Genomic DNA, 23236 nt, shown 5'->3' on the forward strand with positions numbered 1-23236 from the left:
TGTCTCTGATTTATGCTTTTCAAAGTCTCTTTGTTCTTTGTGGTCCCAGTACAAAGTAGAAGCTGAAATCAGTCCTCAGGGAGTTTATAAATAATACAAACGGATTGTATTAGGTCCAAAGAGCTAGCTGGGTTGGTAGAAATGTCACATTTGGGTAGGGAATTTAGAAAAGCATTATCAAACTGTGAAAACTGAAAAGTCAAGCACATGTAGGACAATACAGAAAATTTCTTAATCGTCAATGTCCAGGACGCATTTCACCATCACAGAAGAAACTCTCTTCTCAACCTACAGGTTTCTAATATTTAGTAAAGAAACTTTTTGGTCGCTTAATGCAGGTTGAGTTGATCAAATGGGATGACATCTTTTTTTGAAGCTAATGCAGGTGTCAAAGATGAAAACAAAACAAAACAAAACTGGAAGGCTACAGGTCAAGGAGACAAAGGAAACATGAAAAAGGAGCCAAAAACAATTTCTGGGCCAGAACCAGAAAACACAACGAGGGGAAAAGAATCCTCTGAAAGAGAGAATGGTGAGTCTCCGAAACTGACAAGAGTCTACTGCCCCATTTTCAAGCTGGTGGTGAAGCACGACCCAATATTAAAAATTACAGCATATAAACTTATGAATTAAATAATGAAGTAATAAGAACAAAAGGAAGAAATAATATGAAGAACTAATAAAGTAATGAAATAAATTACATTAAAAATACAGGTAATAAGGGGCACCTGGCTGGCTTAGTTGGTGGAGCATGTGACTCCTGATTTCAGGGTCATGAGTTCAAGCCCCATACTGGGCCTGGAGTTTACTTAAAAAAAAATACAGGTAATAAATGCTCAAAATTCATCATTTCCAGTTATTTGGTTATGTTCTACTATTATCTTTCCTCTTGAGGTTATATATGTCTACTGAGTCAGTGTGACAGCAGGGCTACCCAATGGTGGTACGTTACAGCTCACCTCTTCCCAATCAGGGAGTTACAGTGGTAACAGGAGATCGGCCAAGGTGAGGGTCTTCACACCACAGAAATTGGCAAATGCTACCCATCAGTGCCATTTTCCCCAGACAGCCGCTCGTGAAACGCGCATCAGCGTACCCCTGGAGAAGTTCAGCGGGAGAGGGAGGTCTCAGAGAAAGGATGAGGTTCAGAGCCCGATGTCGGACTGCTGAGGCCACTGAGACACCAGGGGATGGAAGACGAAACAGCAGAGTCTTTGGATTCGGACAGAACTGCATCCCAAGCTCAGCCTACNGGGGCTACCCAATGGTGGTACGTTACAGCTCACCTCTTCCCAATCAGGGAAGTTACAGTGGTAACAGGAGATCGGCCAAGGTGAGGGTCTTCACACCACAGAAATTGGCAAATGCTACCCATNAGGGCTACCCAATGGTGGTACGTTACAGCTCACCTCTTCCCAATCAGGGAAGTTACAGTGGTAACAGGAGATCGGCCAAGGTGAGGGTCTTCACACCACAGAAATTGGCAAATGCTACCCATCAGTGCCGTTTTCCCCAGACAGCCGCTCGTGAAACGCGCATCAGCGTACCCCTGGAGAAGTTCAGCGGGAGAGGGAGGTCTCAGAGAAAGGATGAGGTTCAGAGCCCGATGTCGGACTGCTGAGGCCACTGAGACACCAGGGGATGGAAGACGAAACAGCAGAGTCTTTGGATTCGGACAGAACTGCATCCCAAGCTCAGCCTACTTAACTTTTCCAAGACTTACTTATCACATCCCGACAATGGGACTCATGATACCTGCCCACAGAGCACCGAGCTTGGCAGACAGAGGCCAACATAAAAGGTAACAACTGTTCTGCTTGAGGATTATGTTTCCCCAAATCCCCAGTGACCAGGCTCGCCGCTGAGGGTCTGCCGACCAAGGACTGCAGTGCTCCTGTCAAAACGTGCACTGTCATTTGCTTTTCCTGGTTCTTTTGCCACTGGAATGCAAGTTTCACTTACTGCTGCTCTCCTAGCTCCTACCACAGTGCCGAGCCCACCGCGGGGCTTACTAAATATGTGTGGAATGAGTGAATTTCCCTTTCTTTCCTCTGCTTCTCCACTTGTGAATTTTCTCCCTCCCTCTCTTTCTGTCAAGGTCTCACTGGCAAATGAGTGACTCCTTTGCCTTTTAACTGCCAGATCCCAACCAGCTGTGTTGCTATCTTGCTATCCTTCTGGAATCTCTCAAACCAATGGAACTCTTCTCCCTGCGGCAGGAGGCCACCGTGACCTTAAAGCAGAGGTGAAAGATGTTTCCAGCTTTTTCATTCACAAGCAGAATCGAGCATGTGTCATTATGCTCTGTCGGCAAGTTTCTCCCCACTGGTACGGCCTCTCTGTTTTCTTCTGGGTTCCGCTTGCCTCCAGCAGAAGCGACAAGTCTTGTGAGAGGAAATCTCACCCAATACGCACAGCTGTATCCAGGGAACCAAATATTTGCCCCTGTGGCCCTGCCTCAGCATTGCTTCTTGGACTTGCTTTTCTGGGATAATCTTTCTGAAGGCGGTGAAGGGTTCGGTCGTTTAAAAAAGCATGGGCACTTCTGGAAAGAGTGGCCTAGATGGTGGCTTCTGCAAACCCATTGGGAAATCATTAAATTCCGGAATTCCTAGTGCCTCTTCAGTTACAGTCGGGGCAGTGGGGGGTGATAACACAGGGTGCAGCTTGCCCACCCAGCCACTTGGCGCAGGGAACAGCCCCTCAGTAGTCAGATGGATACAATGTCTCAGCCTGGCTCTGCCTCTAACTAGCTGGAAACTTCGGGTAAGCCCCTTGCACTCTCCGAGCAGCTGCTGTGCAATGGGAGTATTTTTGCCTTGTGCATTGTAAGCATTCCATAAGAAGCAGCTAGTGTTGCTTTTTCAAATATAGCATATTATTCTGGAAGTGTGAAGGTCAAGAGTACAGGCTCTGGAGTCAGACAGACTTGGGTGTAAGCCCCAGCTTTGCTCTTCTGTTTCTGTGTGGCCCTGTTCGTGTGGGTCACATGAGATAATATACATAACATGCTTAGCAGAGTTCACGCAACTTTTAGTGGTATTATTATACCTTTCATTAATGAAGACCAAGCAATTGCTACACACCTCTTCAGAGCAGGTGTCCTCGAAGGCCGTGTTTCAGTGCTGAGCAGGTCCTGCTCTGCCCTTGTACTCTGCTGTAGAGAAAGGAGCAGGTAGTTCGGGCAAGATCGGAGTTGGTCTGAAGGTTCTAATTAGGAATAATATCACCTTGCCTGTATAGATTGCTTTCAACTTTCAAAGCGCCTTCACTTCTATTGGTTCTTTTAAACTTCGCACATTTTAACATGCCAGAGCGTCATACCCCCATTTTATAGATGAGGCCACTGAGGCCCAAAGAAGGGATATGACTTCTCTGTGCTTGCAAAGCTAGACAGAGCTGGGACTCCAGACTGGAGTTCCTGCTTTCTCTTGCCCCAATCTCCTGGCCCTTATGAAATATTCACCCAGAAGTAAAGTTAGAAAAAAAAAAACACACTAAAATACAAGGCAGGTCCTGCATGCAATGCTTCCTCTTGTGCATTTTATAGTGGGAAGGCTTCCATTAACATTAAATTAGAATTCTAAAGAGAACATAGCTCTCCCAACCCAGAGGTGCTTTGGGGGATCGGCAGTGCTCCATCAGCGAGGTCCTGGCCGCCTCCAGGGCTCACTCTGCCAGTCCCCAAAGCCTTTTATGAGACTGAAGTCAATGAAAAGAAATGCACTTTTAAAAAATTGGAGAATTTTAAAACAGCCCTGGAGATCAAAGTCCGAGTTTTTCTGGCTTGGGAACTATTATTCTACCTACTGACACCTTCTGAGTCCTGGAGGGTTTAAGGCACTGCAGCAGGAGCAGTTTTATCAAAGAGAAGTGATTTATTTAAACAAGAAAAGTGGATCCTGTGGGGCTGGCAAGGACCGAAGGTGGGGAGTCTGCAGAAGTCACCCTCTGATTTCCACAAATATTGTGGCTGGGAATTAGGAGTATTTGTAGAACTTTTGTTTTGTTCCATTACAATGCTGTTACTTTTGTGTTACAGCCAACTGACAGTCTGCTTAGTTCCTACTCGAATTCATACGTGTCTCCTTCCTCTGCAACCACAGTGGTCAAAGTTGTTAACAAAACCTACACTGGGGCACGTGGCTGGCTCAGTCGGTTAAGCATCCAGCTCCTGACTGCGGCTCAGGTCGTGATCTCAGGGTCCTGGGATTGCGCCTTGAGTGGTGCTCCTCGATCGGTGGGAAGTCTGCTTGAGATTCTCTCTCTCCCTCTCCCTCTGCCCCTCCCTCCACTCGTGCTCTTTCTCTCTCTAAGTAAATAAAATCTTAAAAAAAAAAAGTTTAAAAACTGCATGGAAGGCAATCAGGGCTTTCCCCGCCCCCCCCCGTAATTGGATGGTATTCTATTTTATCATTTCTTCCCTCTGATTATATAATACCAAATTTCCACCAAAGTGTAAACACTGTCTATTTTGCTGGCTTCATTCATTGGCTGATTTTGTTTGCTTTACAGCAAATGAATGTTTTTTGAGCACCTACTCTGGCTCAGGCTCTAGGGGATAAAATAATAATTGCACATTTTTGTTTGGTGGGAGGGGAATCGGACAGATGAATACGATGCCATAATGGAAGTGACCAGAAATTATTTTCTTTGATGTACAGATAATGAGATGTGTCATTTTAAGTGACCTTCCCGCTTTCCTAAATCGAGATAGGGCAGAGGCGGAGAGGGCAAGTCTTTTCGCATCAGTGTCCAGTAGGATTCCCTGGGATGCAGAAAATGCTCTGGGGCGAGTGGGCTGCTGGGTATGGCTGACATTCTAACGATGATGGATCTATGGGCAGCGGTGTCAGCCTCCAAGAAGAGGTCCCAGAGGGGGAAAAGGAAAATGGTGCACTTTACAGCCTCTTTAATTCCTGGCTCTGGGGCCTCCGGCATTTGGTGAAACGTTTTTGAGCCACCATGTTCTCATTTGTAAAATGGGAGGGTACTACTATCTACAATCCTTCGCATTGATCTCCTCATCTCAAGTTAGTGGGTTTTCCTCCCCCTTTTTCTCCTGTTGTGATAACCACGGGAGAAAATTCTGTGGTAGGATTGGAATTCAACAATTTGGAAATAAATTTTGGAAAAATTTGTTTCTTCCCCCTGCCTGTTAGATGACGCAGGTTGAGCGGGGTGCTCTGCTGGACCCAGTAAACTGTGACAGCACCATGCCTGCGACGTGCCCTCACTCAACGACCCTTGGGTTTCAGGGGTGCTTACGCAAGAGGCCTGAGGTCTGAACGCCTGGCTCCACATCTCAGCATGACCGCTTTACCAGCTGTGTGATTACCATCCATTCATGCGTTCACAAATATTTATCAAACTCTAGTTCGGTGCCAGAATTTATCTTAGACTCGAGCTATTCAGCAGGGGACACAGCCAAGGAGCTCCTTTCTTACAGGCTCGCTGGGAGAGGAGACGGCCAACAAACAAGGAAACCAACCAATACGCAAGAGGCTTTCAGATCACGCCGAGTACCAGGAAAATAAGAAAACAGAAGAATGTGATGCAGGAAAGTTATTACTTTAGAGTAGTCAGGAAGGGGCTATTTGAGGAAATGATACTGAATCTGAAACGGGAATGATAAGGAGTCAGCCTTGGGAATATCTGGGAAAAGAACATTCCAGACAGAGGCCCGAATAAATGCTAATGCTCTGTGGCAGGAGTATGCTTTGTTGAAGACATGCTGCACAACTTTTTTTCATTATTGCCCTCTTAAGGAGCCTCTCTATACATTTCCCCTCCCAATCCCCTCCTCCTCTATGAAATTTTAATATCACAGATACATTGTATTCCTATTGGATGGAGTTGAGCTTTGGAGGGCCACAAATTATTGTAATATCTAAGGTTTTGTTTTTTGTTTGTTTGTTTGTTTGTTTTTTGCCTCTCAAGAACAAAGGTTCACTCTCTTGGGAGCAAAGTCTCACCCCCAAGAATCAACAGTTTAAGAAAAAAAAATGGCAGCAAGTGTGGCTGGAGCTGGGTGGCCAAAAGGAAAAGGACAGGAGACGAGGTCACAGAGTTAATAACGGGTTCATCAGTGGTCCTCAGAGTGTGCTCCCTACCCACCAGAGCTTGCTAGAAATACAGAGCGGTGCTCATTCACCTGTTTTAGCAGAGCCCTCCGGGTCACGCTGATGCATACTGAAGTCTGGAAAACACTGGGCTATGTCATTTACTTCATTGTGGGCTGTAGTAAGGAGAATGGGGTTTATTTTAAATGAAGGGGAAGGCTATCGGAGGCTTTTCGGTATGGGGGAGACATGACCTGGGGACACCTCCAAAAGAAAAATCTGGTTATTATGAGATTAGGGCAACGAGAGGCAAAAATGGAAGAAAGAGACAAGTTCTCTGGTTCACGTCTGTGACTTGGAGATACGACTGAGACCAACTTCATAAAGTTGTAGTGAGCCTCAAGTGAACGAATACACGTAAAGAACCTAGCACAGTGCTTGGGAAATAGTAAGCACCCAATAATTATTAAAACCATTCTGGCGTGCCCCTTATTTCTCTCTTTCAAACACCCACTGGTTAGTATCCAAATACAGATTCCCCATGCCCCTTAGAGCCCTCTATTTTTGCCAGTGTTCCACCAATTCAGCTGCTGGTGGGCTCGTAAAGTATCTCTGTGGGCTAGTAAATCTGTAACGTGTTTACAAGGCTGCTTCAGGTCATGGCAAAAGACCCCGGTGTTCTATTCAGATCCCTTTCTTTTTCTTTTCTACCATGAGATTTAACTGTTGGTCTAGAAAAGGAAACTTAATGCAAAACCCGAGTTTTAGAATCAGTTCTATCATTAACTTGGGATGGTTTTCACATCTGTCTAATAGGCAGTGCCCTAGGCAGGGAGGTAACACAGTGTAGGGTTAAGCACGCTTGGACCTCGACACCAAGCAACATGGGCTGCAAGACCTGACTGCTGGTGGGATGCTGGGCAGTCCATGAAGCCCTGTAAATCGGTTCCTTTATCTGAAACATACGGGTAGTGACAGCACCTCCCTACCTCCCTCATGGATTTGAGGCTGAAACCCCAGAAGGCATGGAAAGCACCCCACACAGGGCCTGCCACCAAGTGTGAGTGTGAGCCATGAGGATGAGGATGAGGATGGTGATGGTAATGAGGACGACGATGATGATTACTGAACCTGCCACACGTATAACGTGGCTATGTGAACCATAAAGGAGTCACGGGCCCCGGGAAAGGCGGAAAACACGTTTGGCTTAGAGAAGACGTCAGTGGGTCAGTGGGGTGACACACTTACACACCCTCAAGCAGGTTGTTTTCTATACAGGATAGTGAGCTGCTCTGAAAGAATCACGCCAGCTCAGGAGAACTCCACTCAGTGTCTTAATATCACAGGCATGGAAGGTTCCCAAGAGGGAATTGGTGGAGCGGTTTACCTTCAGAGCTGACCTACAGCGCCCATCCCTAATGCTGCCCACCTGGCCCTGCCCCCCTGCTTCCTGCCCAGCCATCTCCTCTCTCTCTGGGCTCCAGCCACCTAGTCCTCGTCTAGTTTTACCTCTGTGTGGTCTCCTTCCACCCCAAAGCACGAGAGAGTAGGGAAAGTGCACTCTAACCCAATTGGGTTAACCCAATTTATCCGTAAAAATAGAGATTAAAAGTCATTTTACCATGGAAGCCACAAACTGTGTAGTTGTTATGATTGAAGACTTGAGAGTCACACTGCCTGGGGCTCAAATCCTAATTCAGCGAATTTGCTAGCAGCACAACCAGGGGCAAAGGACCTCATCCCTTTGTTAACTCAGTTTCCTGATCTACATAATGGACACAATAGTGATGCTCCACTCTGAGGTTTAAACGAGCTGGTGTACATAGAGTATCTGGAATAGCTCTGGGCTTGTTAACTGTTATTATGAGTCTTGCTTTTTCTTTTAGTTCTCTGTACTTCTCTTTGCAATACTTTTCACAATTGGTTAAGGTTAAGACCGAAGGCTGCAATGGACACATGGCGATCACTTATTTTTGGACCTGCACCCGGTGAAATCCAGACAAATGACTATGGGCTCAGGCAAGCCCATGTGTCCGAAACAATGGAAGGCTGGTAAATATTTTTCCAGCGGCAAGATGTGCAGAGATCCAAATGTGGGGTGACCAATAACTGGTTCATTTTTATGCTCTTGTGAACGTGAAGGGCCCTGAAGAAAATGAGCCATTCATTACTGTGCACACTTGATCTGCTGGTGGTGTCTGCCTGTTTTCCTGACAACTTCATTTCCTGCACTTGGGCTAGATGAAGAATAATAACAATATTAAATAATATTAACTGCCTTTTATTAGGTATGGCTTCAGTGCCAGAGGCTAGCTCTAATCCCCTCAACAACCTCATAAGGCCATTTTGACTAGCCCCGTCGGAAGGTCAGAGGCGGTCACTCAGTTCCAAGCAGGGTTTCCAGGCGAAGACGCAGAACACTGCACTTTTCACCACTTCCTCTCTCTCTCTTTGGTTTCATAGAGACAGAGCCTATCAAAAACAGAACCTTCACTAATGGGCCGCTAAATGTGTTGGCATCACCATTTGTTGTAGCTGACATTGTCTGATTTCTACCTCAACGCACCCCTGTCGGTTTAATCCTTTGATTTCAAAATCAGGCTAATTAAATTCCACTACTCATGGCCATTTCCCATCAAGAGCTTTTGCACTTCCCAAGAGTGGGTGGCAAGCAAACTACACGTCCAGCTTGTAAGAGCTACGGAGAGTCACTGGAGAGGGTCCGTTTGCACTCGCCTGCTGGCCCAGGTTTCCTAAGCGCGCCGCGGGGGCACCTCATTCACCCTTGTGAGCCCCTGCCTGGCGCATCACCGAGGCAGCACAGGCCCACCTGGGAAATAGGTGTTGACTTCTAGAGAATTTGGACCCCAAGGAGCAGTGTCCCATTTCAGTCCAAGAGCCGCATCCGCTCTGTACAAGGTCCTGATTTCTTCCTCGAGAACATCCCAGCATCTGACTGCAGGTTCAGCAATTCTGCCATTTCCCACTTGGCCTGACTTAATCTGCTCGTCCTCCTCTCCTGCCACTGGTGCGACGGGCGGCTGGGTCATTGGAGCCGTGCCCTAAACTCCTTCCTGGGTGAAAAGGAAAATATCAGTGGAGAGGAAGAAAGAAGGGAGAGAAGGAAGGGAAAGAGAGGAAAGAGAGAGAGGGAGATGGAGGTAAGCAGAAAAGAGGGACAGAGAGAACTGTCATTTTCCCAGGGGACAGGGAGGTCACTACAAATAATTAGAGGTGGAACCTTTCAAAGTTGGAAAGGAACCTCAGCAGGAGTCTAATGTCTTTACCCAGGAATGTGGACTTGGAGGCCGGTATGGGAAGAATGAGCTCCCCTCAGGCCCCAGAGCTTATCAGTAAGTGGCAGAGTCAGACCAGCAATCCATCCCCTCTCTGTCCACTGTACCGTTCAGGCCCGTCCCACTGCCCTACCAGATAAAGATGCTCTGTTACGGAAGGTCAGTTTCTGGACTAATTCCATTCCTGACTGGAAAACCTGAATCGAAACACATCAAATTGAAAAGGTGGCATTCAGTAAAATCAAAGTAAATACAAGTTCTGCTGACTTGTTCATTCTAACTCTCAAGGACAGAAGAAAACAAAACCAAAAGAGAAAATAAACCAATGGAAGAGAACAGAAGTGAACATATCTTTACAGCCTCATCTACAAAGGCTTCCTTTAGGGGAAAAAAAGAAAACCTCTAAAATAAACAGAATGTGTCCAATATCTTGCTTTTTCTTGGGGCGCCTGGGTGGCTCAGTCATTAAGCGTCTGCCTTTGGCTCGGGGAGTTATCCCAGGGTCCTGGGATCGAACCCCGCATTGGGCTCCCTGCTTTGCTGAGAGCCTGCTTCTTCCTCTCCCACTCTCCCAGCTTGTGTTCTCTCTCTTGCTGGCTGTCTCTGTCTCTGTCAAATTAATAAATAAAATCTTAAAAAAATTCTTACTTTTCTTTACTTGCGTTTATTGGAATGATAAACCGTTTGCCTATCCTTGCCAGATTAACACGTTAATGTATATTTTAGCCTATACTCAGCTTTCTCTTTCTAGTTTCAAAAAGTCTTTCATTTAAACATTTTTGCAGTTTTCCAACATCAAGCAAAAAAATAAAAAGGTCTTAATTGGAGTTTCGTGAAATCCATCTCAGGGACAAAAAAAGTCTCCTACTTGAACTATGATTTGGAGACAGACCTTTACTGAGAGCTCACTAACATTTTTTGGTTCTTACAATATTTTCAAAGCAAAGAGAAAGTGTTTGAGTATATTTTTACCTAGGACCACGACTTGTGGTGAAAGTGACAAGGCAGCTGGTTCCTTTCTTGGGGTCTTTCATGCACTTGCCTGTTGGTTTTCACCAACAGCTGTAAGCAGTGTACAATAAGAAGCAAAACTTCATCTGGGCATTTTTAGTCCAAGTTAGAAATGCATAAATGAGAAATAACCCTGGCTGCATGTAATTCAGAGATGCTAGAAATTAGACAAAGCAATCAGCTGGTCCTAGAAACAACACAGTGGCGGACAGAGTATAGAATCAGGACTCTGGAGATTCTAGGCTGTGCCCTGCCCTTAATGAGAGATGAGATCTTAGAAACATTCCCCCACGACTCTGGATTTTAATCCTGTCGGTAACTGAATGAAGGGACCGGAGAGAGCGACTTACGTTTCTTTGGGCTCAGATGTTCCATGGCATGAACTTATTTTACAATTCTACTCAACCAGGGGTCTTTGTCCACCACCCATCCCCTCCCTCCCAGTAGTTATTGAGCACTTGCCCTTGCCCCATGGTGGGGGTGGGGGGGTGGGTAGGTGGGCGTGGTATCTGTCCTTAAGAACCCCTATTTTAGTAGTCACCACTTTCCTGTATGCTCCAAATGGAAGGCCAAATAAATGGTTCCCTGGAACACACAGAAAATGAGCTGGACTGGAATTTGGGATGTCTGGGAATATTTTAGATCTTCTGCTAAGAAATGTAGTTTCTGATTCCTGAAGAGGCTGCATTGCAAGAGAGTCTCACTTCTAGAGAGATCCGATGGTCTGAATCCAAAGAACAGGATCATCTAACGTTGTCAGGCCCTGGGTCACCATAATGCCGGTCTGAGAACCAGGTCAAAGGACTACGTTTTGGTTAAGATTATATTCTTTCTACCCCTTCAGGCTGTAAGATACTTTTAAATAGAATTAATTTAGAAAGCACTGATTTGTTTCTCAGGCCACACTGTGGTGTTATATTATGGCAAGGGGATATTATCCCAGTTCCTATTGTGATGTATTTATTTCCTTGATGTTTCTCTTCTGTACCCAATCCTACCCACTTCCTCCACAGACTTCCTTCTATACCCAAGGGTTTTGCAGTCTCCTGGATGAGACAATTTCCTTTGTTTTCTGAAGTCAACCCAGATTTTCCTCCCCTCCTCCATCTCCGACATCTACCTATCAGAGAAAAAAATGGACACTCAGAGTTAAACTTGATGAGTTTACCAACACCACGTTAGGGAGGAAAGAAAGGGAGGAAAGAAAATAAAAGCTTCCCTTAAATTAGGGTGTAGAGCTTCCTCTGACAAATCATACAGGTTTTATGAATTAATTAATAGCCATCCCCCAAAATGATATTCCCAAGGTCACTGCCTTGAGCTGCTGAATTCTGATCACATTGTGTCTTCACCATAAACTAGACTCGGAGACAGAATTCACTTTTCCTGCTTCTTTTTCCAGGCAAGACAGGGGTGAACATTAATAGGTCCTTTTAGAAAGGCTGCTAATGAGTTCTAGATCCCCACAGAATCTTTACTGCCAAGCGCTCGCTACACACATTGTACTGAGGACATGATTAACAACTGGAAATCCAAAAGCATTTTCGTGCTGCTTACTGACACAGTTCCTGCCCCCTCCCTGTCCTTTCCATATCCATAAAGGAGCTTGAGCCTTTAAAATCAACAACCACAAAAAAAGAAAGTAAGAAAGAAAAGAACAAGGGTGTGTGAGGGAGTGGAGCGGTAGGGTAGAAGGACACACTTCAACAACAACCGATAAGTTCCAAAGTAAAAACAAGAAATCAGCCTTTTAGGACCTTTACGGGAGCAGAGATCGCATGTAAAACAATGACAGGAAAATGCTCCAAAAGATGGGTGTTAAGGACCATCTTCATTTTGGTATCAAACTGGAGCATAGCCAACTCTTTTTTGGAAAGAGTAATTTTTTTGAAAAGAGCGGAGATAAATTTTCCTTGGAGTTTCCTTTTCTGAAAGTCAGATTCTGGAATATTAGTAGTGAGAGGACTCCACCCCAGTAAAATATTAAAATCTGCCCAAGAGTTTGCTAAGAAATGCCAGTAAGAGCTCACGAAGCTGTCTGTAGTCAGAATATTATAAGAGAAATTGTTCTTACCTCCGAACCATGATCTCGGCTCATTTAAAGGGACTGGAGAGAATGTGCAGGACAAAGGACACATGTATTAAGTGCTTGTGATGTGTGTGTGTGTGTGTGTGTGTGTGCGTGTGTGTGTGTGTGCGTGTGTGTGTGTGTGTTTTCTCCAAATAAAAGCTGGTGGAAGTAGGGATCTGAAAACCCTGACGCCTTCCGCTGCCATATAATCACAAGGAAATGACCTTACCGTTTGTTGCTTTGATTAGAAACAAAAGCCTTTCAACATGAGTCAGGAGAGCAATGGGGGAAAAAAAAAAAAACAACAACCCCAAAACTTCTGCTATTTCTTTTGGCTACCTAAAGTTTCTCTTCATCACATCTTTGAAACACATGATGAAATGTTGTTTACCGTTCTCTAAACTTCACTGATGACGCATGACGTGGGACGGATCCTTATCTAGCGATGGGCTAGGCGATCGAAGACTCCATACTTCAACTTCGGCTCTTCCGTCTATGTATATCCCGCACAAGGCAGGCGACCGAATGCATACACACAGAAGGAATATTGAACTCAACTGTGTGTCCACACGCATTTCATGCCACTAGCTTTTACACTCGGAAAGAAACTCAGAATTCCATGAGACGACCTCAGTACTATCCATCAATAGCAGAAATGCCAGCCACAAACAAAAAATCCTGGCAGGATGACTGTGGTCTCCAAAATGGATCTATTTCATCATTTGCATTGAACAGAAGCATTACTATTGAAATTACTCAATGGGTAGGGAATAATCGCAGTATGTTACACTCCAAGGTGGGGCGGAAAGAAAAATATGCAGAATCCAGGAAAAATAATAAATCTGTGTGTTATTTTTAGAATGGTTAAGTAAGAGCTTGTGACATGGCACCATGCTCCCATCTAAAAAAAAAAAAACAAAGAAAAAGAAACTTCTGAAATTTTGTGCAAGTGTGTGGTATGGTTAAGGATATGAATTCTAGAGTCAAACCTGGGATTTTATAGCTGCTTGGCCTTGGGTAAGTTACTTGACCTCTCTGAGAATCCATTTCCTCTTTAGTAAGGTGGAAATAAAAATCCCCATCTTATTAGGGGCGTTGGAGGAATCGAATGAGATCATGCATGCAGAACACAAAGAATGAGCTCGGTAGATAGGCATATAGCACATGTATTTAATGAGGAAGTCTTCCCCCTTCCCTCTACCAAAAAAAAGATCTTAGCCCGGAGCACTGAGCAAGTGGCTTTACCTTGAAGTCCTTTCAAATACTCTGATTACTTTGAACCACAATATACAGTCTGGGAAGACACAATAGCCTAAAAAACCTTGATCAATGCCAAGTTTGGATGCTTATTCGGGTCACTCGAAAAATCAGTGGAAAAGGTGGCAAAGAATTCAACGCAGACTTAGTAATTATCTGTGGGCATGTGACCTCACAATTGGAGGGGCTGGATGTTAAAATAAAGGAGTTACTTATACATCACTTTAAAAGGCCATGCAGGGACACCTGGGTGGCTCAGTTGGTTCAGTATCCAGCTCTTGATTTTGGCTCAGGTCATGATCTCAGGATCATGAGATGAGCCCCTCGTGGGGCTCTGCATTCCCTGGGGAGTCTGCTGGAGATTCTCTCTCTCCCTCTCCCTCTGCCCCTCCCCCCACTCATGTGCTCTCTCTCCTAATAAATAAATAAATAAGTAAATAAATAAATAAAAGGTCATGCAGCAGGTGGTTATGCTGGAAGACCATGCATATGCACCTGAGGATGATGGGAGAAGGAAAAAATGTCATGCAATCATTTTCCCGATGAAACATCAACTACGGAGATTCAAAAAAGTGCTGTCGCTCAAATGTCTTAGGCAGGAGTGAAGATGTGGTTGGGATAGCTACAAGGATGACGACTCAAAGATGGGCTTCTGTCTCAGGGCCAATGCACAGATGCAGGGGAAGGGGCTGAACAAAACCACTGCGTAAAGAGGGAGACCGCCAGGCAACAATCACTCAAATTCTCAATCTATAGAACAAATGATCTGAAATACTAGAGGGAGATATTCCATTACATAATCTGCCTTCCTAAATTGTATGTATTCAAGTTGGCCCCAAACATGTGTTTTGAATCTTCTTACTGGGAAAATAGTGAATTACTTTATATTTTGGGGAACCTTCTATTTGTGTATATATAGCAGCAAAAACTCCATAGATGGCAACTTTTCTCACTGGGTTGGAAAGTCTCCTGAGAGAATTAATGGGACATTGCCAACTGTATGGGAAGAAGTTTCTCATGTTGAAGGACAATCAGAGTTTTGATAACCAGTTTCAGAGTTGAGGCAACAGGATGGGCTAAAACCAGGAGGCCAGGCCAACTTGAAGGTCCAGGTGAAGGCCAGCATTCCAAATACAGTGGTAGGGCAAGGCCAGGTTATGGCCATGAGAGCACACGGGAGGGTTAAAATGAGAAGACTGTCAGAGTGTCTGTTGGTTTTGCCTCTTTAGAGTCTGATTCACCTCTTCCTAATCACAGATCCCTGGTTTTCTGTGAAGGTACCATCCACATGATTAGGGTGAGATTAACCTCATGCCAGCCCTCCCCCACCCCCCGCCAGCCTCCGTCATGCGATGAACATATGATTCAGGAATAATGAAAAAAAAAAAACAACCTCTACCCCTTACTCCTCAGAGAAGTGTGTTTGTGTTTGTTCTGCAATTATAAGGCTGCTGTGATGAGTCTGGGGCTACCAGGGTACCTCATGCCTAGCAGAAGAGTGGGAGAGAGACACACTTCAAAGACCGTCTGAATCACTATAACTCCCACTTCTGCTCAAGCTAGTTTTAATTTTTTTTTTAAAGAATTCACCGACCTCTACCTCTGAAACCAATAATACATTATATGTTAATTAATTAAATTTAAATGAAAAAAAGAATTCATTAGCAAGCAAAACACATCCACTCGTGGGAGAACGGACAGCAATAATCAGACACCATTAGCCAGGTGACCAACAATGCTCCACAATGGAGTTGCTTATCAACCTAGAACTGGGGAGCTTGGGGGGCTCCGGGTGCAAATCACAGGGCAGTCTCGGTGCCAGGGATTCTGTGTTAGGGAAGGGGATAATTCCTGCTGTATTCAGGTATCAGACGAAGTTCTGTGAACCAGTTAGGAACTGGTCCTAGAAAACTGGAATTCTAAGGCCCAAACAGGAAGAGCAGCAAAGCTCACCCTACATCCAACTTGAAACAACCATTCTTCCAAATGGCTCCTGCCAGGCGGCCAGACACCAGGCAGGGATGAACCTGGGTCTAGGAATGCAGACCGGAGGGAGCCCTGGTATGGGTCCCAGTGGAAAGGAATATACTCTGGCATAGGTCCCAATGAAATAAAAACATATGTGAAATTATGCCTACCAAAAGCAAACTGCGACACCATCACATGACCAACTAACCAACTGGTGAGCCTGGACCAGCATACTGGTGACTCTGTGGGGATTTCCACCACTGCTGGCAGCAGAACCAGGGAAATATGTCCACCAATTTAGGGAAAACTATATGGTAGCGTAGTCTCGATTTTTAAAGGTATATAGAGTCTAAGCAATCTTTGTGAAGAGCTTTGCATTTATCCCCAGACGATCACAGAACATTTTATGTACCTAACGAATGCCAGACACGTCCATAACATCCCACCATAGGCAATGTACTGGTTTTCTAGAACTCTGATGGGTGAGCCTCACTCTGAACCATTTGTCATAAACTGAGAGGATGACCCTGACGGCCAGCTCATCTCCTAAATTCTGTGAGATACGCACTAAAGAAGGGTGCATTTCCTTCATTACACTTCACCCTGCTCCCCTTCTTCCTCTAGAACCAACTCAGTTCAGTTCAGATATTGACTGAGCACCGTGTACGTGCAGGGAACTGTGAGGGAAGTCAGGGTGAAGATGCTGGGGTCCAGACTCTCAAGCGATTTATGGCCTAGATTGGTGTTTCTCAAGGAGAGCAGAGCGCTATCTTATTTTCCACCTTACAGCCAACCCTGTGGTTGATAAATGATGCATCCCTTTCACATACATGCTGGTTTCTGTTCTTAATCTCTTATCAATTTATATGTCGGAGCTCTTTGGATACCTGGTTTTTCTTAGATTTGCATTCACTCAATAACTATTTTTTTGGGTGTCTCTTAGGTGCTAGGCCTAATAATAATGAACGTATGACTAGTGTAGTCCTCCAGGATCCCATGCTCAGAAGTGGCCCATGCTTGAGGTCATGCTCTGTTGTCTTGTAATTCTTAATATTTTCTGAACAGGGGCCCCCACAATTTCTTTTTTGCACTGGGCCCTACAAATCATAGCCTGGTTCTGGAGCTGATTCTTTGGGTACTGGGCAAGGTGGTGGGGATGCAGGAGTGAAAAGGAGAGACATCCATGGGGCACAAGAAATCAAAAAAAGTACATAAATGAATAAATAAAGGTAATTTCAGATGAGGGACAGACTCATGAAGAAGGCAGGAGGACGTGATAAAGAAAAATGGAGGGCCCTTGGTGGTGAGAGTGAGCTTCTGGGGAGGCCTGGAGCCACGTGGTTGGCTCCTTCTCTGCCTTGTTCAAGGCTATGTAACACACGGCACACGGCAAGTTCTCACTTAATCCAGTGAATGAATAGAACTTCTGTTTTAAAAGGAAGAACACTGAATACAGAAAATGACTTCAAAATTTATTAGAAGCTGGGACGGCATCACTGACCGATAAGGAACACTTGAAGTTTATTTAAGGTCTCCTTCAGGATCACATGTTGTAGCAGTTGGAGGGGGGATACCATGTCCAGGAAAAACAACCCCGATGGAAAAGTCCATTACTCATGTTCCCCTCCAGGAAGAAAAAGAGGGAAGCTTCTTGTTCTAGCCAGATTCTCTTGCTTTCTTAACCATAAATGGAAAAACAGAGGTGGAAAAGAGGTAGGGAGAAAGGTAAGCAATGTGAGGGTTTCCCTTTCTGTATGCTTCATGGGGTGGGGCACAGTGACTTCTGACTGGGTGTCATCATAAGGCACGTGCAGTTTTGTAGGTGATGGACATAAATACTGCAAAATCTGATCTCATCCCTGTGTTCGGAAAAAGGAACCAAAAAAGACCTCTGAGGTTCAGAAGTTATCCAAAAGACTCCAACATCTGTTGAAAAGTGCACGCATTCACTTTTGTCTAATGTTCTCATTTTAAAGATTACATTCAATAAAATAATAGCCAAGAGCCCACATTTACTGAGTGCTAACTGGTACTAGATACTCGGTCTCTAGCTTGACACAGATTATCTTCTTTCATCCGGACAACAACACTCTGAAACGGGTACTAGTTCATTTTCATCTTACAAATGAGAAACTGAGCCCTAGTGAGTGTCACCAGGAGTCACCCCCGCCACCCCGGCCCCTGCCAGTTGGGTGTAGAGGAGGATTCAAACCTGGGGCTTACATTATTAAATATTGCTTTTCTGCTTGGCTGCTGCAGACCATGAGAAATGCATGCAGGGGTTAGGGTTAGTGTTCAAGCATGCTGCTAGATTTCCTTCCTGTATTTCTGCACCATCTGGTTTTTGTTTGTTTTCCCCTTTTCCTCTCCCTTTGCATTTCTATAAAAACAAAACAAAACAAAACTTTTCATGATGGAAAATTTCAAGCACTTACAGAAAGTGACAGACTGGTTCAATGAACCAACATGTATCCCTCACTCAGTTTCAACAGGTATGAGCACACGGCTAATCTTGTTTCATTAATATTCTCACCCACTTTCTGTCCTTTTACTTTGAAGCAAATCTAAGCATTCAAATAATTTCATCTGTAAATATTTTAGTATAAAAGATAAGGAATCTTTTTAAAAACATAACCCCAATTACATATCTATCTATCTATCAATATTCCTTAATATCATCAGATTTCCAGTGCTCAAATTTCCAATTGTCTTGTTGTTTTTTTCAAGTTTGAATATTGACGCAGAAAAGGTCCACACTTTGCATATTTGTCGATTTTTCTCTTGTGTGTCTATTAATCTATAAGTTCTCCTTCCACCCACCTTGCTCATTTTCTCTCTTCTCTCTCATTGCCATTTATTTATTGAAGACACTGGACTGCTTATCCTGTACATTCCACTATCTGAGTTTTGCTGATTACATCTCATGGTGTCATTAAACATGGTTCTCTGTCCACTGTATTTCCCACAAGTTGGTTGAATCTGAAGGCTCGATCAGAGTCCAGGTTGGATCTTCTTTGACAAGACTGTCTCACAGGTTACCACCTGTGTTCTTTCATTAGGAGGGCCTTCTCTTTTGTGATGTTAGTTCAATAGCCAGATCATTTAATGGATTAAAGGTTGCAATATGGTGACTTTCTATCACCCTTTACTTATTAGCTAGAATATTTCTGTAATGAGACATTTCCCCTCATCTATTAATAGGTTTCCCAGTGATATAATTAATAATAGGAGACACGGAGCAAATGCCTGATTCTTTATTTACCAGTTTTCAAAATAATGACTTGGCACTTCCAATGGTGGCCAAAAATATTTTTTTAAGTATTTATAAACACATGCATTTAAATACATTAATGTGTTTTCTTTTCTTTTTAATTTTTATTTATTTGAGAGAAATAGAGAGAACGTGAGTGGGGGGTGGGACAAAGGAGGAGGGAGAGAATCTCAAGCCAACTTCCTTCTTCCGACCTGGAGATCATGACCTGAGCCACAATCAAGAGTTGGGCACTCAACCGACTGAGCCATCCAGGTGCTCCTATATGTGTTTTATTTATTTATTTTTAAAGATTTTATTTATTTATTTGACAGAGAAGGAGACAGCCAGCAAGAGAGGGACACAGGCAGGGGGAGTGGGAGAGGAAGAAGCAGGCTTCCCAGCGGAGGAGCCTGATGTGGGGCTCGATCCCTGAATGCCAGGATCACGCCCTGAGCTGAAGGCAGACGCTTAACAACTGAGCCACCCAGGCGCCCCTCCTACATGTGTTTTAAACCATTAAAGGTATTGCCTTTACTGATGCTTGAACTGTTGCATCTTGGCCAACAAGGAGCTTGAATCAGCTCCCGAGTCCTTTGGACATGACCCTAGAAGTCTTTGATATCTTCCTGCTACCTGGGATAAAAGGTATTCACTTGTGTATTCACTACCCAAGACCTATGCAGCATCTGCTATTGCTTTTTGTTTCATTTTTAAAACCTGTGTTATGATTTATATATAGTAATATACCTATTTTCAGTATTAACAATTTGACCAATTTTGACAAATGTATACAGCTATGTTTCCACACCCCCACCAAGATGTAGAATATTTCCAGAAAATTACCTCCGCCAATTGTTCCCCATAAGCCACCATTGTTCAGACTTAGTTCTTCCTGTTCTAGAACAATCCTAGGAATTGAATGTACAGTATATAGTTTTGTATGTCTGGCTCCTTTTGCTGAGCAAAATGTTCTTGAGGTTCATTCATCGTGTTGCATATATTTGCAGTTCGTTCATGTTTTATTGCTGAGTAGTTGTTTACTTCATGAATATGACACAATTTATTTATTTATTCTCTGGTGAATGAGACCTGAGCTATTTCTAGTTTGGGGTTATTATAAACAAATATTCTATGAACACCCTCACAAGGTGTGTGTGTGTGTGTATGTATGTATGTACATGTTTTCATATCTGTTGCCTGATACACACAAATGGAGATAACAGATTATAGGGTGGACACATGTTTATTTTTTAAGAAACTGCCAAACAATTTTCTAAAAGGTCATACTATCTTATACTCCCACCAGTAATGTATGGGAGGTCTTTGCTAACACTTGGTATTACAGATCTTAATTTAGCCACTCCAGTAACTGTGTAGTGGTCAAAGTATCTGTATTGAGTACAGGTTTGGATGATAATTGCAAATAATAATAGCAAACACTTACATAGTACTTAATACATGCTGGATCCTGTTCCCATACTTTATAAGTATATACCCAACAATATATTTGAGGTAGGGACTATTATCATCACCGTCTTTATTTTACGGATGAGAAAACGGAAGCAGAGAGAGGTTAAGGAACTTACATGAAGTCACACAGCTAGGAAGGAGCAGCTGGGAGGATCTGCACGTTAAACACCTTGGCTCCAGGGTTCAGGCTTCTGACTTGTACGCTCTTGTGCGTCTTGCAATTATTGATTAGCATTCCTTCCCTTTCTCTAATGTTTTGCTGCAATGCTAGCAAATATATCCAGTCAAGACTACTATCATATTAATAAAGAAATTTTGTACTTTTTAAAGCAAACACTTTTTAAAAAAGAATTTTCTTTTACTTCTATCCATCTTACTCTGAATTTAAACATTTTCTTTTCACCAATATATCTCTAGGTCCTTTCCCATTCTTTCCTCAAAAGTGTCTTATTTTGAGCACTTTTTTGGTTGGACAGCTCTTCTGTAAGTCCTGACCCTCAAGTCCCAAGCAGATATTACATCAAAAAGCTTTTTGCAGTAAGTAACAAACAAAAAGTGAAAATAACTTTCATAATATGGACCCATGGGGCACCTGGGTGGCTCAGTCGGTTGAGCGTCAGATTCTCGGTTTTGGCTCAGGTCATGATCTCAGGGTCATGAGATCCAGCCCCACTTTGAGCTCCAAGATCAGCGGGGAGTCTGCTTGAGATTCTCTCTCTCCCTCTCTCTGTGCCCCTCCCCCAACTCATACTCTCAATCTCTCTGTCTCAAATAAATAAATGTTTAAAAAATGACATGTATCCATTATCTCAGTATCTAAAGATAGGTTTGTTCCAAGGTTGGTGAGGTCTACATGTTAGTAATGCCATCAAAGTCCCAGGTTCCTTCTATTTTTCCACTCAGCATGTTCTGCTGAAGCTAACATTCCCTCCTGGTTGCAGTATCACTATCACTCTTCCAGACATCACATGTCTACTTCAAAAGAAGGACCATCTCTTTCTTCTATGTCTCTTTTTAAGAGTAAAGAGATATTTTCAGGAAATGCATCAGCAAACTGCCCCCCACCACCCACTGGCCAGAGATCGGTCATATGTTTATGCTAAACCAATCAGTGGCAAGAGGAAAAGGTCACCATGGCGCCTCGGACCACAGCTTCACAACCAACCTGTAAATATAGTAGGGAAGGGCTATCCTAACCTATTGGTACTCTCAGCCATCATGGCAGCCTGAGACCCTTCACTGGTGAACTAAGCCTTAAGCAGCCTCATAAACATTGACCCTGGGTGCCACACCAACATTATCATCTTCTATGTACTCTATGACATGAGAAAAAGTTGGGAAGCACTGGCTGACAAACCAGTCAGGATATTCCCAAGTTACATGGAGGGTGATATTGATTCCTGACCAAATCAAGCCTCTCAGGATAGAAAAAGGAAAAAAGTGCCTCTGGGAAGCAGGCTTAGAAAATGAATAGGAAGCAAGAGAACCCATCGGGGCAAACACAATGAGGATCATGTCATGCACTCACCGTGTCTGTGTCGCATCCCACTGCTGCCTGGATGGTTCTGACTTTCAAATGTTCTCTTTCCAGCTTACCACTCCTGTCTCCACTCCCTCCAGTTCACCACACCACTCTCCACTCTGAGTGTAAGGGCGTACAGGTATCTGGGAGCCAGGTTGAGGCCTTGGGCCTGTCCGCTAGTTGAACTGGAGTGTAGAGAGAGGAAGATCTAGCCTCCTTGGCTGCCATGGTAGGAAATCCGCACCAGGACCTGCTTTTTTGCCATTTGTCCAGTGGACGCCTCCAGAAGGGAGATGGGGTGCTAGCAGAAGGCCAAGCTGAGAGCTGTGCAGCTAAAACATGACAAAAGCCCTCTCTGAAGGGCTTCCTGTGGCAATTCCAATTTACCTCTGAGTTAGACCGGCCCTGGTGAAACTCCATACACAAACAACCCTGCAGGTCAATCTGTCCTCACCCTCAGGGTTCTCTCTCTCGAATAACCACGACATTAATGAGACCAGCAGTTTCCGTCATCTACGTAATCAGTTCTGGCGGCTCCCAAAATGGGACAAAAGACAGTTCCACGGTGGCTTGTGGCTATGAAATCTCTTTGAGACAACTCAACTCTGGCAAAATTATATTTAAGTTAATAAATATGGATTTTGAGGATCAAATAAGCCTCAAAGCCTCGGGCATCTAAGATGAGAAAGAGAATATAGATGGTGCATCATTCCGTTCTGCTGCCCCAAGCTTTATTCCCTGTTACAAAATAAATAAATAAAAGCCTTGGTGAGCCCTTTCCAGCTTCTCTAAATGAACTATAGATCATTTGCAGAAGAGATAAAACAAAATTGCTGAAATCCACTCAACAGTGAACAGGGAAACCATAGTATGACACAAACAGTAAAGCAAACGTAAAAAGAAAGAAGTATTCCCTGCTATTTCTAAATCTTCAGATTGTAGGGCATGATAGGCTGAACGACAATTTATCTTTATGATACTTGGATTTAACCGGCAATGTTCTACATAAACCTATTTTAACTCTACAGGAAAATTCCGTACCACTCTGAGATGACAAACATTTTCTAAGACACAAAAATTTGCTCTCAAGTCTGGCTCTGAAAACATGCAAACCACTTGATACTGTATTAGAACGCAGAATGAGGGGCGCCTGGGTGGCACAGCAGTTAAGCATCTGCCTTCGGCTCAGGGCGTGATCCCAGTGTTCTGGGATCGAGCCCCACATCAGGCTCTTCTGCTATGAGCCTGCTTCTTCCTCTCCCACCTCCCCTGCTTGTGTTCCCTCTCTAGCTGGCTGTCTCTATCTCTGTCAAATAAATAAAAAAT

General features: G+C 44.0%; 1 protein-coding gene across 4 annotated transcripts in view; it reads right to left on the reverse strand.

The window, feature by feature from the left end:
• The window catches only part of FRMD4B (FERM domain containing 4B), a 319952-nt gene that overhangs the window by 127340 nt on the left and 169376 nt on the right, over positions 1–23236 (reverse strand). Inside the window, exon 1 of one of the 4 annotated variants that reach the window (XM_034658634.1) lies at positions 12444–13178. The exons of the other annotated variants lie outside the window; for them this stretch is intronic. Within the exon in view, the coding sequence (XP_034514525.1) occupies positions 12444–12467 (24 nt within the window). The 5' untranslated portion in view covers positions 12468–13178. Of the gene's footprint in view, positions 1–12443; positions 13179–23236 lie in introns of those variants that run through there. 4 annotated transcript variants of the gene reach the window in all.

Source organism: Ailuropoda melanoleuca, chromosome 4, assembly GCF_002007445.2.
Source record: "Ailuropoda melanoleuca isolate Jingjing chromosome 4, ASM200744v2, whole genome shotgun sequence".
NCBI classification, from domain to species: Eukaryota; Metazoa; Chordata; class Mammalia; order Carnivora; family Ursidae; genus Ailuropoda; species Ailuropoda melanoleuca.